The sequence below is a fragment of the Pelophylax lessonae genome (assembly GCF_965119305.1).
Source record: "Pelophylax lessonae genome assembly, chromosome: 9".
NCBI classification, from domain to species: Eukaryota; Metazoa; Chordata; class Amphibia; order Anura; family Ranidae; genus Pelophylax; species Pelophylax lessonae.
The window spans coordinates 79,272,979-79,291,078 of record NC_138776.1 but is presented as its reverse complement, the minus strand read 5'-3'; the positions used below and the strand labels follow the sequence as shown (position 1 = coordinate 79,291,078).

The 18,100-nt window shown below is 41.0% G+C and overlaps 1 protein-coding gene across 1 annotated transcript in view; it reads left to right on the top strand.

The window, feature by feature from the left end:
- Positions 1-1,571: 1,571 nt before the first annotated feature.
- Positions 1,572-18,100, top strand: part of LOC309564225 (alpha-2-macroglobulin-like) — a gene marked incomplete at its 3' end in the record, with an annotated part of 271,806 nt that continues 255,277 nt past the window's right edge. Inside the window, 1 exon segment of the mRNA XM_082268852.1 lies at positions 1,572-1,694. Coding sequence (XP_082124978.1) covers positions 1,630-1,694 — 65 coding nt within the window. The 5' untranslated portion in view covers positions 1,572-1,629.

The window sequence follows — 18,100 nt, the reverse complement described above, 5'->3', positions numbered from 1 at the left end:
TTTCACTTTATACATAGTTTTACTTGGCTTACATACTCTTAAATGTCAACTGACCCCTCTTTCTTTTATATAGGACCATTACAGATCCTTCAACTTTCACACTTTCTACGGTCTTTACCAAATGCCAAATTATTTGGATGCTCACTCACAACGTTTAAACAGGAATGCATGGCAACAGGTCCCCTTCCCCATGCCCTATCAATCTCCTATAAACTCTTACTTTCTGATATAAAACAAAAAGCTCCCAGATTTATGGATCAATGGGAACAAGATTCTAATATAAAATTTACACCACACCACAGGCTAGATCTAAAATACTTGTCTTATTGATTTGCTTGTCTATAAGTAATCAATACCTGAAATCTGGATAAAAGTCAGTCTCTCACTGGTATCGTACCCCTAAATTACTCTCTCAAAACATACTAAAATTCAGTCCTTATTCATTTAGTATATGCCGCCTGATCTTGCATCCCAGTACTATAGAAGTCCTCTTTACCAGCCACCATTATGGCAATGGTTCTGTCAAATTCATGATATTGAACATATAGAAAATCTTACCAGCTTTCTCAAAGGGACTACCACAACATTTCCAGACATATGGTCCCCCCCATTCTGATGATTATAATCTGATATCACTTACCACCTTTATGGTATGTTTTATATATATATATATATATATATATATATATATATATATATATAGATCTGGATATCTTTCAATTTGGATCAATTGCTTTTTTTTTTCCACTTCCCTTCCAAACCATATCCCCTTCTTTTTTTTTTTTTTTTATTTATTTCAATTCATTCTTGACCCATACTGAAATCTTCAATTAAGTACATGCATCTTCAATTTATTGTCCATTCTACGATCCATTTTCATGTTACTGTTATAAATAAGGGGAAAAAGTCTATTGTAATCACCTATGTGACTTTTTACATTGTTTCTGACTTTTTTTATTGGACACACTTTTTTTGTATGTATTCTCTGCAATGTAAAAATGTATAATATTTAAATAAAAATACATTAAAAAGAAGGCCAGTTATGCCGCCAGTTATTTAAAAAAAGGTCTGAGTATTTTTTTAACACTAAAAGCTGGAATTGGGCTTTAACCCTAACAATGAAATTAACCCTTTGTTTTCTAAGGAAACCATGTCATCACCAAGTTAACATTTGATGCTTCTAGATGCTGGCCTGGTAACAAGTCACCAAAGACTTTTGAATGTGTAATCCTGTTATGACTGAGGAGGTTGAGTGAAGCAAAATAGACTGGACTTTAAGGTTGCTGATAAACAGAGAGTGAAGCTTCAATACCTTGCAGGCTTATATGTTCACAAAATGTTTATTGAAAGATGGAGGTTCCAGCACTTGAGATTTGTATGAAAATGGCATTGTATGAATTTGAATTCCTCTTTAATTTAATCCCATCTATTTTTTCATTCCAACTAATTTCAAATGACCTATCTTCCAATTCCCCTCAACACCTACACAGGTCTGGATGTGACCCCAAACAAATATTTGATTTGTTGTGGTCAATGTCCAGCCTTGCAACCACGCAATCATACGAGTAATATAAGACCAGCCACAAAGCTATTCCTAGCAAACAAGTATTGGCTGGTCTGTATCACATAATGTCACTCTGGACTTTATGTGTTGGGCTGATCCTTTTGCAGATCTACTCGGTGCAAGCAAAACTGTAAGTATTTCTTATGTATACTATTTGTTAGTCAATAATGATATACTGTACCTGATACGCTTTCTGAGACCACAGACCTTAAGGCTCCATTTACATATTGGCGTCCCGGATCATGGGCAGAATCGCTGTGATTCTGCCCGCGATCCTGTATCACAACAAATCGAGGGAAGACTGAGCTATTCCCATCACTTCCAATGGCACCTTTAAAGCGGCACGATTTTGCCGTGAATGTTGCCCGATGAATCGTGGTAAAATCGCGCAAACAGAATTGCGGGACGCCTGTCGCCCAAAAGAAGTTGGGTGCCAATTGTGGCAAAATCATGCCGCTTTTGGGGTGCCATTGGAAGTGACGGGAATAGCGGGCGTCCATGATTTGCCGCTATTCGGAATCACGGGCGGAATCGCTGCGATTCTATCCGTTATCCCGAATCACGGCGATCCGGAATGCCAATATGTGAACGGAGCCTTAGCTGTCAAATTGGCACAGCAGATAATATTAGACTAGCAGATTTCAGTGTTTATTCTCAGAAATCCTTTGGCATATGGCATTGTCCTTCCCGTGCATTATTTGCTAATCTATCGATCACTTTTATTTCTTTCTATTTTTGTTTAATTTGGGTTTGATATCATAGACCTTCTGAGTATTTCAAGTGTTTTATAGTTTTATATGGCATTTCGTATATAAGGTTTCATGCACACTATAATGTGAAAAAACTGCTTTAGAAATGCTGGACAAAAAAACGTGAATGTTTTAGCGTTTTTTGCCAGCATTTAGCAGTGTTTACCCTAGTGTGTAAGCTATGTTTAGTAGCTTCAGTGATAAAGAGCAGAGCTGCCAGCTATTCACTGGTTTTTAAGGACCTAACAATGAATGATTCCTCAGTTGTCAGCTGTTGACAACTGAATGTAAAAAGAATCATTGCCGGCATTAAAAAAATTTGAAAAAAATGACATGTCCCCCCCCCCCCCCCACCCAATCCATACCAGGCCCTATGGGTCTGGTATGGATTTTAAGTATTACCCAATGGCAAAATGTAAAAAGCATGGCCGGTGGTTGTGGGGGCCTGCAGCTGGGGGGCTTATCCGAATTTGGAAGCCCCCTTTAATAAGGGGGCCCCTAGATCCAGGCCCCCCCCCCTGGTGTTAATGAGTATGGAGCACCAAAAAAGTGTTTTTTGGGTCATCGGTAGCGGTGGGCATTGTGACAAATGATTTAATGGTGGATCTACACCGGAGACCTTTTTTTTTTATAAAGGGCTTGTCAAAAACTTTTGGTAAATGAGTATAGAATACTATGTATCCCATACTCATTCACATGGGGAGGGCAGGATCAGAGGGCCCCTTGTTGAAGGGGGCATCCAGATTTCGAAAAGACCCATGCCCACAGACCCCGCAACCACTGGCCAGGAATGTAGGGAAGAGGCCCTTGTCCCCATCACAAGGTGATTTGGGGGGGCAGAGCCCCCCTGCCCCAAAGCACCCCCCATGTTGAGTGCATGTGGCCTGGTATGGTTGAAGAGGGAGGGGCGCTCGCTCGCCCCCCTTACCTGGCATGCCAGGCTGCTAGCTTGAAATAAGGGTCTGGTATGGATTTTGGGGGGACCCCATGCCATTTTTTTTTACATTTTAGCATGGGGGTTCCCCTCAAAATCCATATCACACCTAAAAAGTCATTTTAAAAAATAATGGAGTGGGGTTACCTAAAATTCATATAAGATCCAAAGGGCCTGATATGGATTAGGGGGAACCCCAACACCATTGTGTTTACTTTTTTTTTGCTGGCATCATTTTTTACATTCAGCTGTCAGTGGGGAACTCTGCTGACTATTTTTAAGGACGCGGCGGTTGGCTTCTCGTCCGGCTCCTTAACAACCAGCTAATCATTCCTTGTTAAGGATGCCGGCGGCTTCGGCTTAAAAAAAAAAGAACTCTCCTAAATGCTGGACACTAAAGTTTAGCAGAGTTTAGTAGAATTTAGGAGCTATCAGTATTTTTTTTCTGCCAAAACGCTGCTGCTCCAGAACACGCTGGCAGAGGGTTTGTTTTCTGCCACTAAACTCTCCTTCCAAAAAAAGGGGATAAAAGCCTAAGTGTGCATGAACACATGGGATAACATTAAGGGGAGTTTAGAGGCAGGTAAAAAAATGTTTGAGGCCCAAAACAGCAGCTGTAAAAACGCCCAGTGTGCATGAGGACACAGTCAATACATTAAGATTATTTCACATTTTTACTCCTAAAAAGTCTGTGGGATGTCTACTAAGGAAATAAGAGTCATTCCATGATACCCACTCATAAAATAAAACTCTGATTTATAAGAAATAGAGGCTTTCTATCTTAACTTGTTCAGTTATTGTGGGAAAATAATGAATTCAAACCAATGTAATATTTATTTTTGCTAATGCAACATTTTAATGAGAACTATCAAGAGATAAAATAACAATTGACAGAAAATGTGCTTAACGCTATTAACCACTTAAGGACCAAGCCTTGTTCTGACACTTGTTGTTTACAAGTTATAATCAGTATTTTTTGCTGGAAAATTACATTATATATAGTTTTTTTAGCAAAGACTCTGGAGAATAAATAGCGGTTGTTGCAATATTTTTTGTCACGCAGTATTTGTGCAGCGGTCTTTCAAAAGCAATTTTATTTTGAAAAAATAAACTTCACTGAATTAAAAGAAAATAAACTAAAGGTAGCCCATTTCTTTTGTATTATGTGAAAGATGATGTCACGCCAAGTAAATAAATACCTAACATGTTACGGTTTAAAATTGCGCAGACTGGTGGAATGGCGACAAACTACAGTACTTAAAAATCCCCATAGGCGACCCTTTAAAAATCTTTAATGGTTACCAGTTTAGAGTTACAAAGGAGGTCTTTTTCTAAAATGATTGTGTGATTTGAACACCGTCTTCATTTGCAGGCGCAGCTTATGTATGCATGTTTTTTCTCTGTGCGCAAGCTCACAGGGGTGGGGGTGCTTTAAATTTTTTTTTTTCTATTTATTTTATTTTTTATTTTTAACACTGTTTTGTTTGTTTTTTTTTAAATCTGATTATTTTTATTGCTGTGACAATGTAAACATCTCTTGTGACAGTAATAGGCAGTGACAGGTACTCTTTATGGGTGGATCTGGGGTCTAAAAGACCCCTCCACTGCACTTCAAAGTATTCAAAATGCCAAAATCTGCATTTTGGAATACTGACACTTTTTTAAATCGGCGCCATTGGCAACCGAGTAAAGCGGACAAGACGTTGTGACATCTCTTACATGATCGTAGACCCGATCGAAGCCAAATCCGGACTCCAACCATCCGGCAGGCGTGTTGACTGGTTGCTCGGGTCCCCCCGGTGGGACGGGAGATCCGGGCAGAGCCGCGGAAGAAGGTGGGAGGGAGAGGACGTCCCCTCCCGCTCACTGGGATAACAGCCGAGCGGCTGCTGAGCCGCATCAGTTGTTATCTCCTGAAAGCCCACCGCTGGCTCTAAAATGGTACCGGGTTGATGCAGGCATCACCCCTGTACAACCACTTCTTCAAGCCGACGTACATGAACATCAGTTTGCGGGAAGTGGTTAAAGGTGACTATGAGATGCTTACACTTGAAGCAACTGCCCAGTGCCGCTTCCTCACTTGTACAAGATGGCATTTATTAATATAATAGGAACTGGAAAAAAATACTTTATTAAATTTGTAAGGCTCTCTCTGAGCTTGATGCCATTACATTGATTTCCTACTTTTTTTTGTTTATATTAACCAATCACTTTTTAGCTAATATTTTTTTTCTGTAGGACATAAATTAAAGTGTAAGTAAATAAAAAGAAAAACGCCCATGGGACTTTAAATGAGGTGGGCACTGTAGGCCATAAATACTGCATTTTATTTTTGTCATACAATACACAGTAGACAGGATCAAACAGTAACAATACAAAAAAGTATACATATAGGTCCATAACAGTATAAGTTGCATATTAGTACATAAACATCTTGAGGCTCAATGCATTTCATGAGATTCGACTCACTTCTTCAATTTTATTTTAATCCCGGCACAGCCAATGTGAGTACTTATCCGCCATTACTGTAGGTCCATTTTAAAATAATTTTTTTTTATGATTACTGCATTGTATTTTGATACTATGTTGTATTATATTTATAGACCAAATACGCTTCTGCTCTTGAAGAAGTGAGTCGAATCTCACGAAATGCATTGAGCCTCAAGATGTTTATGTACTAATATGCAAATTATACTGTTATGGACCTATATGTATACTTTTTTGTATTTTTGCTGTTTGATCCTGTCTACTGTGTATTGTATGACAAAATAAAATGCAGTATTTATGGCCTATGGTACCCACCTTATTTAAAGTCCCATGGGCGTTTTTCTTTTCTTTTTTATGTACGAATAGGGATGGAGGTGTGTTACCTATAAAGCAGTCTCAGACCCTGCTCTCTTTTTCAAAGTGTAAGTAAAGCCAAAATTTGTATTAGGGAAAGGTACTCCCTCTTCTCGTCCTGTAGAATGCTGGTAATGAAAGTTAGAGAAAACCAAAATTTGGAATTGATACTGCACGCAACCCTGAGGCCCCTTTCACACAGGCTGGATCCGTTTTTCTCAGCAGGAGATCTGTCTGCTGATCCCCTGCTGAGATGAGCGGAGCGTTGCGGATGACAGGTCCATGTACGTTCTGCTTTTGCAGAGTTGACAAGGACACAGCTGATACACACTCTGCTCTATGGGGATTTGGATGTAAATTTACCAGTTGTCCATTTACACCCGACTGCCCTCATATCTAATCTGGCCAGATGGAGGGGAACGGATCCCCTTCAATGTTTTTGTGTTTTTGCTGGATAGGATTGGAGGTAGGCAGGTGTAAACACACACAAGTCTATTTACATCCACCACTCCGTAGAAAAGAATAGAGGGTTTGATTGGGTCTACCTGAAAAATGGACAGGCAGACCCGATCGGACCACTCGTGTGAAAGGGGCCTTCCCAGGCCAACCAAGACAGTTCTGACATTTCTCTCATTTATGTAAAATAATTTGTTTTGCTAGACAATTACTTAGAACCCTCTAATATTATTTATATATATATATATATATATATATATATATATATATATACAGTGGTGATCGAAAGTTTGGGCACCCCAGGTAAAAATTTGTATTAATGTGCATAAAGAAGCCAAGGAAAGATGGAAAAATCTCCAAAATGCATCAAATTACAGATTAGACATTCTTATAATATGTCAACAAATGTTCGATTTTATTTCCATCATTGACACTTTCAAAATTACAGAAAACAAAACAATGGTGTCTGAAAAAGTTTGGGCACCCTGCAGAATTAATAGCCCCCTTTGCAAGGCTGAGACCTGCCAGTGTCATGGATTGTTCTCAATCATCGTCTGGGAAGACCAGGTGATGTCAATCTCAAAGGTTTTGAATGCCCAGACTCATCTGACCTTGCCCCAACAATCAGCACCATGGGATCTTCTAAGCAGTTGCCTAGAAAACTGAAACTGAAAATAGTTGACGCTCACAAAGCTGGAGAAGGCTATAAGAAGATAGCAAAGCGTTTTCAGATGTCAATATCCTCTGTTCGGAATGTAATTAAGAAATGGCAGTCATCAGGAACAGTGGAAGTTAGAGCAAGATCTGGAAGACCAAGAAAAATATCAGACAGAACAGCTCGCAGGATTGTGAGAAAAACAATTCAAAACCCACGTTTGACTGCACAATCCCTCCAGAAAGATCTGGCAGACACTGGAGTTGTGGTACACTATTCCACTATAAAGAGATACTTGTACAAATATGGTCTTCCTGGAAGAGTCATCAAAAGAAAAACTCTTCTACGTCCTCACCACAAAAACCAGCGTTTGAACTTTGCAAATGAACATATAGACAAGCCTGATGCATTTTGGAAACAAGTTCTTTGGACCGATGAGGTTAAAATTTAACTTTTTGGCCAGAATGAGCAAAGGTACGTTTGGAGAAGAAGGGGCAGAGAATTTAATGAAAATAACCTCTGTCCAACTGTTAAGCATGGGGGTGGATCAATCATGCTTTGGGGTTGTATTGCAGCCAGTGGCACAGGGTGCATCTCAAGAGTAGAAGGAAAATGGATTCAATAACATTTCAGCAAATTTTGGATGGTAACTTGATGCCATCTGTGAAAAAGCTGAAGTTAAAGAGAGGATGGCTTCTACAAGTGGATAATGATCCTAAACACACCTCGAAATCCATGGAGGATTACATCAAGAGGCGTAAACTGAAGGTTTTGCCATGGCCTTCACAATCTCCTGACCTCAACATAATTGAAAATCTATGGATAGACCTTAAAAGAGCAGTGCATGACAGACAGCCCAGAAATCTCAAAGAACTGGAAGACTTTTGTAAGGAAGAATGGGCAAAGATACCTCAAACAAGAATTGAAAGACTCTTGGCTTGCTACAAAAAAGCGTTTACAAGCTGTGATACTTGCCAAAGGGGGCAATACAAGATATTAACTCTGCAGGGTGCCCAAACTTTTGCAGACGCCATTTTTTTTTGTTTTCTGTTATTTTGAAAGTGTAAATGATGGAAATAAAATCTAACTTTTGTTGACATATTATAAGAATGTCTTATCTGTAATTTGATGCCTTTTGGAGATTTTTCCCTCTTTCCTTGGCTTCTTTATGCACATCAATACAAATTTTTACCTGGGGTGCCCAAACTTTCGATCACCACTGTATATATATATATATATATATATATATATATATATATATATATATACAGTATATATATTTAAAGCAGTGGCCCTAGAGATTAAAGTGGTGGACGTTGCACTTTTTAATGTCACACAATATTTGTGCAGTGGTTGTTCAAAGCAATTATTTTTATTTAGAAAAACTACACTTAATTGTTGGTTAAATAAAAAAGATGATGTCATGCAATGTATATAGATACCAATCATAACATGCTTTAAAATTGCATGTGGAATGGTAACTAGTGATGGGCGAACATCGGCGAGTTTGCGGCGGGCCCCATTGACTTTAATGGGAGGTGAACTTTAAAAACCTTTAGGTCATGTTTGCAGCCACAAAAGACGTACTAGCTGTGCACAAATAGTTCCAGCACATGGACAATGTCATAACAGAAGTATTGCAATTGGAAAAGTTGACCTAAACATTTTTTTTTTTACAGCAAAAACTTATTTTTATTTTTTTCATAAATCAGCCAGAACTGACAGTAGACGGTAAATACATGTCAAATACATATAGGGTCTATTCACACATCTGTAAAATGGGTCCGCATCCATTCAACAATTTGGCGGAACCCTTACAGACCCATTGATTTTCAATTCCAGTCTGAAAAATTAGGCATTCACAGGATAAAGAAGTAAGTGTCGGCCAATATTGGCCCCAAAAATTAGCCCACATGGGTTTACATGACAGCTAAGAATGTTGTATTCTGTGGCTGAAGGTACATTAGGCATTCACAGGATACAGAAGTAAGTGTCGGCCATGAAAAGCTCCAAAAATTAGCCCACTTGGGTTTACCTGACAGCTAAGAATGTTGTATTCTGTGGCTGAAGGTACATTAGGCATTCACAGGATACAGAAGTAAGTGTCTGCCAATATTGGCCCCAAAAATTAGCCCACATGGGTTTACCTGACAGCTAAGAACGTTGTATTCTGTGGCTGAAGGTACATTAGGCATTCACAGGATAAAGAAGCAAGTGTAGGCCATGAAAGGCCCCAAAAATTAGCCCACATGGGTTTACCTGACAGCGAAGAATGTTGTATTCCGTGGCTGAAGGTACATTAGGCATTCACAGGATATAGAAGTAAGTGTCGGCCAGTAGAGATGGCCTTGCGGTTCGCGGCAAATTTTGCTTGTTCGCTACCCACCAATTTTGCGAACACATGACGTTGTTCGCGGCAGCCATATTAGTTTACATTGGGGAGAACTTCAACCCATGACACAGCCATCAGGTGGAACGGAACAGCCAATTGAAACATTTCAGCACATGGACATGCCCCCTACCTTATAAATAGACCAGAGCAGGCGGCCATTTCACATTCTGCTTTTTGTCAGCGTAGGGAGAGGTCTGCTGTGTTCATCAGGGAGAGATTGCCAGACACAAATAGCTCTTTTAAGATCCACAAAAGTCCTTTTCAGGGCTGGTATAGTATTTGGTATAGGTCTACTACAGTCTCTTTTCAGTTTAGGGACAGGTATCCAGTCTGTGCTCCAGGGACAGATAGAGCTCGGCAGTGACACAAATCACTCTGTTAATGTCCACAAAAGTCATTTAAAGGGCTGCAATTTATTTGGTATAGGTGTACACTTTCTGTTCAGTTTAGGGATAGGCATTCAGTGTGCTGCAGGGACAGATAGAGATCGGCAGTGACCCAAATCGCCCTGTTAATGTCCACAAAAGTAATTTAAAGGGCTGCAATTTATTCCGTATAGGTGTACATTTTCTGTTCAGTTTAGGGACAGGTATCCAGTGTGCTCCAGGGACAGAGATCAGAAGTGACACAAATCGCTCTGTTAATGTCCACAAAAGCCATTTCAAGGGCTGCAATTTATTTGGTATAGGTGTGCACTATATAGGGGTGTAATCCGCGGTATAATATACTTTGTAATATAGAAAGCATATTATAGTGGATTTGTATAAAAAGGACTGAGCACCAAGCTAAGCCTAAAACTCAATCACCCAGCGCTCTGCACTCCCAAGAATGGTGTGCAATGATACACAAACAATCTGAATCAAAAAGCTGCCGCCTAAAATGACTGAAATGACTCGTCAGCTCGTCAGCCCGTCAGCGTTCCGGAAGTTGCCGAGCTCAGCCGAAGTTGCCGTGCAGCGTACCGTTGCCTGGGTGACCGCGCAAGTCACCGCTCTAACGCGTTTCTTCAGAGGAGCGTGCTCCTATTTATCTCGTACCTCTGCCTGACATTAACCCCTTCAGTGGTATTACAACCGCTGCGGCTACACAGAGCCAAGGCTGAGCTCGGCAACTTCCGGAACGCTGACGGGCTGACGAGCTGACGAGCGGGCGGGAGACCGGTAAGCGGCCGGCAGAGACCATAGTGCTGACATTATTCGATATATGCTGTGGTTTTACATGTTTGATGTGAGTGTAATGGGTGAGGGGTGGAGTTACGATACTGCTCTATGTGTAATTTGTTTTCACTCCCTCCTATGCACTACATCTATGAGGAGACCGCAGACGTGAGCAGGGCTCACAGAGCCTTTTTTGGATAGTCCGGACGCGACTGTATGATCTTACAGGCTTGCATTGCGGAGAGATCTGGTAATTGTGTATATTTTGGGTGTTTACACGTGGTGAGGTGGAGGTACTTATTGACTATCTACGTTCTACACCGGAGATATGCCCCTCACTGGGACCCCGCAAGAACTTTGCTTGTGACGGACTTTTTTCCAATACTTGGACTCTCTCTATTTCTATGTGTAATACATGGTATTTTATGTAGATATAAGATTTTAAATAATTTATCTTTTAGACTATGGTTTTATTATAGTCACAAGCGCTGCCTGTGCATATTTATTCTATGATCAATACGCACCTTATTTATTATAGTGGATTTGTACTGTGCACTGTGCAGCATTGCGACTGGTGTGGTGACTGAGCTTTTACTTTTATTTGAGCTTATACTTTTACAAGCTTATTTGTGTCCTGCAACAATATTGCCTCTTTTGCTGTGTTAACTCTGCTACACACAGTGCCAAACTCACTGGCCATTTTTTTGAACACCTGGTGTGATAGACCTGTGGCCCCTTAATACCACATATTGAAGTGGGGTGTTATCTGAGTATACTTTCCTAAGTGTATTTGTGTCCTGCCACAATATTGCCTCTTTTGCTGCGTTAACTCTGATACACACAGTGCCAAACTCCCTGGCCACTTTTTTGAACAACTGTTGTGGTAGACCAGTGGCCCCCCCAATACCACTTATTGAAGTGGGGTGTTATTTAACAGTATACTTTTCTAAGATTATATTTTAGTCCTGGAAAAATTTGGCCTCTTTTGCTGTGTTTACTCTGCTACACACAGTGACAACAGTTACTGGCAAATTATTTGTAGAGCTGGTGTAATAAACCTGTGGCCTACCAATACCACAGATTAAAGTGGGGTGTTATCTAAGTATACTTTCCTAAGTGTATTTGTGTCCTGCAACAATAATGCCTCTTTTGCTGCGTTAACTCTGATACACACAGTGCCAAACTCCCTGGCCAATTTTTTGAACAACTGGTGTGATAGACCAGTTGCCCCCAATACCACATATTGAAGTGGGGTGTCATCTGAGTATACTTTCCTAAGTGTATTTGTGTCCTGCAACAATATTGCCTCTTTTGCTGCGATAACTCTGATACACACAGTGCCAAACTCCCTGGCCAATTTTTTGAACAACTGGTGTGATAGACCAGTGGCCCCCCAATACCACATATTGAAGTGGGGTGTTACTTAACAGTATACTTTTCTAAGAGTGTATTTTAGTCCTGCAAAAATGTGGCCTCTTTTGCTGTGTTAACTGTGCTACACACAGTGACAACAGTTACTGGCCAATTATTTGTAGAACTGGTGTGATAAAACTGTGGACCCCCAATATCACATACTGAAGTGGGGTGTTATTTAACAGTATACTTTTCTAATATTGTATTTTAGTCCTGCAAAAATTTGGCCTCTTTTGCTGTGTTAACTGTGCTACATTGTAACGCTCCTGCGTTTTTATAGTAAGCTGGATTTGCAGCTGCAGAATCTCCACTCAGTAGTCATGTAGAGATGTGTTGAATTACCAGATCCAACTCTCCAGACTCATCACTGTGGACCCGCCTGCTTTAGCATACAGATATACACACACTCAATAAGATGTTCCTGGAGTGATAGGATGTATATGACAGTATAGAGGTGATGTGCTGAAGGGATAGGGGTGAGCAGTGATAGCAATGATAAGCACTTGATAGTAATGTTCAGGAGAGTAGTAGACGGTAATAGGTAGGATGCAGATAGGTTAGTAATCAAGTATGGTAATAGGTGGTAAGGACAGCAGATGATATACAGGAGAGACTAACCCAGTGCAAGGATAGATGGTAGTAGACTCAAGAGCTAGCAATCTATGTAACAGTGCAGATGATAGAATTAGTAATGCATAGATAGTAACAGTCCTTAATGTGCAGAAGTAGATAGTGTAAGGTTGTTATGGAGGAATCCCCTGTGGGGTACTTATCACTAGTAAGGTTAGTAAGTAGAGGGGTCCGGTAGTGAGGGAGTGATCCGGTAGCGAGATACGGGATCAGTATCGAGGTTCCGGTCTGTTCCAGGTAAAGAGAATAGCTGGAGGCTCCGGCAGCATAAGACAAGGCTTGTAAGCATGCGGTTTGAACGAACAACCTGAGAGAGAAAGCCGGCGATTGAAATAGCCGCTCAGAGCGGCGCTCAGTGATGATGTCATATGGCTTAAAGGTATATGCGTTCCACCTAACTAAAAAGGTGGGACGCAATATGAAAAGGAAAATGGGCAATAAGGGTACCAAAGGTACCAGAATCTTACAGTACCCCCCCCCTTAATGCTGGCTCCGGAAGGCCTATAGCACTGGTTTCTCCGGGTATTTAGAGTGAAACCTTCGTATAAGCTTAGGTGCGTGAACATCAGAAGTATCCAACCAGGTGTCGTCTTGGGGTCCATAGTTCTTCCATCTTATGAGATATTGGAGTCTTCCTCTGTGGATACGAGAATCCAAAATCTCCCTAATCTCAAATTCTTCTCCGCCTTCAACTTGTATTGGAGGTGGAGGCAAGATGGTAGGCCTTATTCCTTGGTTAGGAACATGTGGTTTCAGTAGCGACACATGAAAGATGGGATGTATTCTGAGATCTGCCGGTAAAGTGAGTTGTACTGCAGCTTTTCCAATGAGTTTCTTAATTGGGAAGGGTCCCAGGAATAAAGGTCCAAGCTTTTTGCTAGGGATCTTTAACCTTAAATTTTTTGTCGATAGCCAAACGAGGTCCCCAATAGCATATTGAGGAGAAGGTCTTCTACGAAGGTCGTAGTACCTTTTTTGTTGACTATGAGCGTGTGAGATGGTGGTATTAAGTAAACCCAGAGAGTCTTTTATTTGGGTAAGATAATCCGAGGCTACTGGGTTACTTGATGGTAGGATGCGTGGTGGAAGAAGTGTGGGATGAAACCCATAGTTTAAGTAGAACGGACTTTGCTTAGTAGTACTGTGGGTTGCGTTGTTATAAGCAAATTCCGCCAGAGGGAGGAGATCCACCCAATCATCCTGTAGGTATGAGGTGTAGCAATGTAGATATTGTTCGATGCACTGGTTGACTCTTTCAGTCTGTCCGTTGGTCTGAGGGTGGTAAGGAGAAGTGAGCTTTCGCTCAATCCGTAGTATGTGACATAGAGCTTGCCAAAACTTGGAGATGAACTGTGAACCACGGTCGGATAAAAGAGTCTTTGGAATTCCATGTAACTTAAACACATGTTTCATTAGTAATTCCGCTGTTTGCTTAGATGAAGGTAGTCTGCGAATAGAAATGAAATGTGCCATCTTTGTCAGATGGTCCACTGACACTAGAATGGTATTAAATCCTTTGGAAGGTGGTAGTTCTACTATAAAGTCTAAGGACACAACTTCCCATGGAACCTAGGGTATTGGTAGACTGCAGAGTAGACCAGATGGTTTTGTAGTGTCAATTTTGGACCTTGCACAGATGTCACATGAAGAAACAAATTTTTGTACAGACCTCTTCATATCAGGCCACCAAAACTGCCTGGTAAGCAAATTAAGGGTCTTAGTCATACCCATATGTCCTGCCATAGGCACATCATGTGACAATTCCAAGATCTTGGTGCGCATAGTAGGGGGAATGTAGAGTTTGTCTAGAGGAAGCCTTCTGCATCAGTAGTTAGTTGTGGTGGAGGTGAATCCAATCCTATACTGTGCAAAATCTCTTCCTTCAGGGAACGAACGACACCAATAATACGTTCATAGGGTATTATAGGAATAGAAGGAACTTCAGCGCAGTTATCTTCGGTTAATCATGATAGCGCATCCGCTTTTTTGTTTTTGTCTGCAGGTGTGTAGGTCACTAGGAAGTTGAATCTTAGGAAGAATAATGACCATCGTACCTGCCGGTGGGAAAGAGTTTTGTTAGTCTGAAGGTATTGAAGATTTTTATGATCTGTATATATGAGTATTGGTAATCGGGTACCTTCAAGTAAATGTCGCCAATTCTCTAGTGCCAGTTTTATGGCAAGCAACTCTTTTTCACCCACTGGGTAATTCACCTCTGGGCTGCTTAGTGATTTAGAGAAAAAAGCAACTGGGTGGAGTGGTGAAGTATTTGTTGGTCGTTGGGAGAGAACTGCTCCTACTGCCATGTTTGACGCATCTACCTCCAGAATATATTGGAGGGATGGGTCTGGATGGCGTAGTATGGGAGCAGAAGTAAAGCTTGATTTTAACAAGCGGAAAGCTCCATTTGCTTCTTCTGACCATTTGAATGGTTTCTTTATACTTGTAAGTTGTGTGAGAGGTCTCACAATAGCAGAGAAGTTCTTGATGAACTTCCTATAGAAGTTTGAAAATCCGAGGAATCGCTGTAATGCCTTACGAGTTGTTGGTATAGGCCAATCCAGAATACACGATATCTTGCTCATATCCATCTTGATTCCGGTTTTAGATATGATGTATCCTAGGAATAGTATTTCTTCTTTATGAAATAGGCATTTTTTTAGTTTCACGTATAGGTTGTGTGCGAGTAATCTGGATAACACAAGTCTTACATGTTTTATATGTTCAGACAAAGATCGAGAATAGATAAGTATATCGTCCAGATATACCACAACACAGACATCAAGTAAGTCTCTGAAGATGTCATTTATGAATCTTTGAAAAGCTGCGGGAGCATTACACAACCCGAAAGGCATCACAAGAAATTCGAATAATCCGTATCTGGTTCTGAATGCTGTCTTCCACTCATCTCCGTCACGGATTCGGATTAGGTTGTATGCCCCTTTTAGGTCCAATTTAGAAAAGTAAGTAGCCCCACGCACTTGTTCAATGAGTTCAGGAATGAGCGGTAAAGGATAACGATCCTTTATCGTAATGGTATTTAGTTGCCTATAGTCAATAATAGGCCTAAGACTTGAATCCTTATTGCGGACAAAGAAAAGTCTGGTCTGATGAACCCTTTCGCCAAATTCTCATCCAAGTATTCCTTGAGATGAGAAAGTTCATCCTGTGAAAGAGGATAAACATGGCCGAAAGGCAATTTGCTATTAGGGAGTAGATCGATAGAACAATCATAGTCCCTATGGGGAGGCAACACTTGAGCATTTTTCTCAAGGAAGACTTCGGACAGATCCTGATAGCATAGTGGTGTAATCTCATCCGACACCACAGACAGGATCTTCCCATAAGATGGGAGGTTACACGTGATCTCGCAAAAGTGAGAAGGGAAGGTTAGGGTCCGTGTTTTCCAATCTATGGTTGGTTGTATGTGTAACCAGGGAAGTCCCAAAATAATGGGAAAATGTGGTGAAGGTAGTACATCAAAAGTGGTGGTCTCCATATGAGACTCGTTAGCAGTGACAAGGAGTGCTTGTGTCTGATTGGTGATTGGACCAGAAGATAACGGAATACCGTTAATGAAACTAACAGAGACAGGTTTAGGTTTTGAAATAATAGGTATTTTATTTAAAGTAACAAAACGTGTATCGATATAGTTCCCACAAGATCCTGTGTCGATCATAGCCTTGGTGGTGATCCTAGTCTGGTCCCACTGCAATGTCAACTGACCAAAGAGGTAGGGATTAGAAAAGGAAGTTGTTAATCCCCCTAGTAAGACATGTGAACTCTCACCCTCTTTTTTGCGGACAAGGGGACAGACGCTTATCAAATGATCCGGGGATGCGCAGTACATGCAGAGATTTCTGGATCTTCTCCTGGCTCGTTCAGTGGTCGATAAAGGTGGGCGTATGGTTCCTACCTCCATAGGAGTAGGGTCAACGGCCGAAATCTGAGAAGGACTGGACAATGGCATTCCCATTTTCTCAGCCTTTCTTTCTCGCAGTCGCCTGTCAATGTTGATACTAAGTTGTATTAAGGCATCTAAAGTGCCAGGTAAATCCGCTCGGGCGAGCTCGTCTTTAACGGCTTCTGACAACCCGAGCCTGAACTGAGTTCGCAGAGATGTATCATTCCACCCTGAATCAAGGGTCCATCTTTTGAACTCTGCTACAAAGTCTTCAACAGGTCTCCTTCCTTGTTTTAAAGCCCTCAATTGGATATCAGCAGTACTCTGCCTATTGGGGTCTTCATATAAGCTAGCGAGTTCCGCTAGGAATAAGGGATAGGAGTTGAGAAGAGGATCATCTTTCTCAAAGAGAGAGTCTGCCCAGGCCCGTGGATCACCCGTTAAATATGAGATAGTGGTACAGACTTTAATTTGATCAGTAGGGTAAGTACGAGGATTAAGCAAAAAAAGCAATTGACATGCGTTTTTGAATTCACAACATTTTTTCCGATCACCTGTAAACACTAGAGGAGGGTTTATTTTAGGTTTAGGGGGGCTGAGCAGCAGTAAGCTGTGAAAGACGGGTTATCTGCTGTCTCAGAGTCTGATTTTCATCTTTTACTTCAGTAAGAGTAAGTATTAATGCATTTACTTTTTGTGTTAATTGTATCACTTGAGTGGGTAATTCTGCTGAATCCATTTTTTAGGTTCGTTCAATCTGTAACGCTCCTGCGTTTTTATAGTAAGCTGGATTTGCACCTGCAGAATCTCCACTCAGTAGTCATGTAGAGATGTGTTGAATTACCAGATCCAACTCTCCAGACTCATCACTGTGGACCCGCCTGCTTCAGCATACAGATATACACACACTCAATAAGATGTTCCTGGAGTGATAGGATGTATATGACAGTATAGAGGTGATGTGCTGAAGGGACAGGGGTGAGCAATGATAGCAATGATAAGCACTTGATAGTAATGTTCAGGAGAGTAGTAGACGGTAATAGGTAGGATGCAGATAGGTTAGTAATCAAGTATGGCAATAGGTGGTAAGGACAGCAGATGATATACAGGAGAGACTAACCCAGTGCAAGGATAGATGGTAGTAGACTCAAGAGCTAGCAATCTATGTAACAGTGCAGATGATAGAATTAGTAATGCATAGATAGTAACAGTCCTTAATGTGCAGAAGTAGATAGTGTAAGGTTGTTATGGAGGAATCCCCTGTGGGGTACTTATCACTAGTAAGGTTAGTAAGTAGAGGGGTCCAGTAGTGAGGGAGTGATCAGGTAGCGAGATACGGGATAAGTATCAAGGTTCCGGTCTGTTCCAGGTAAAGAGAATAGCTGGAGGCTCCGGCAGCATAAGA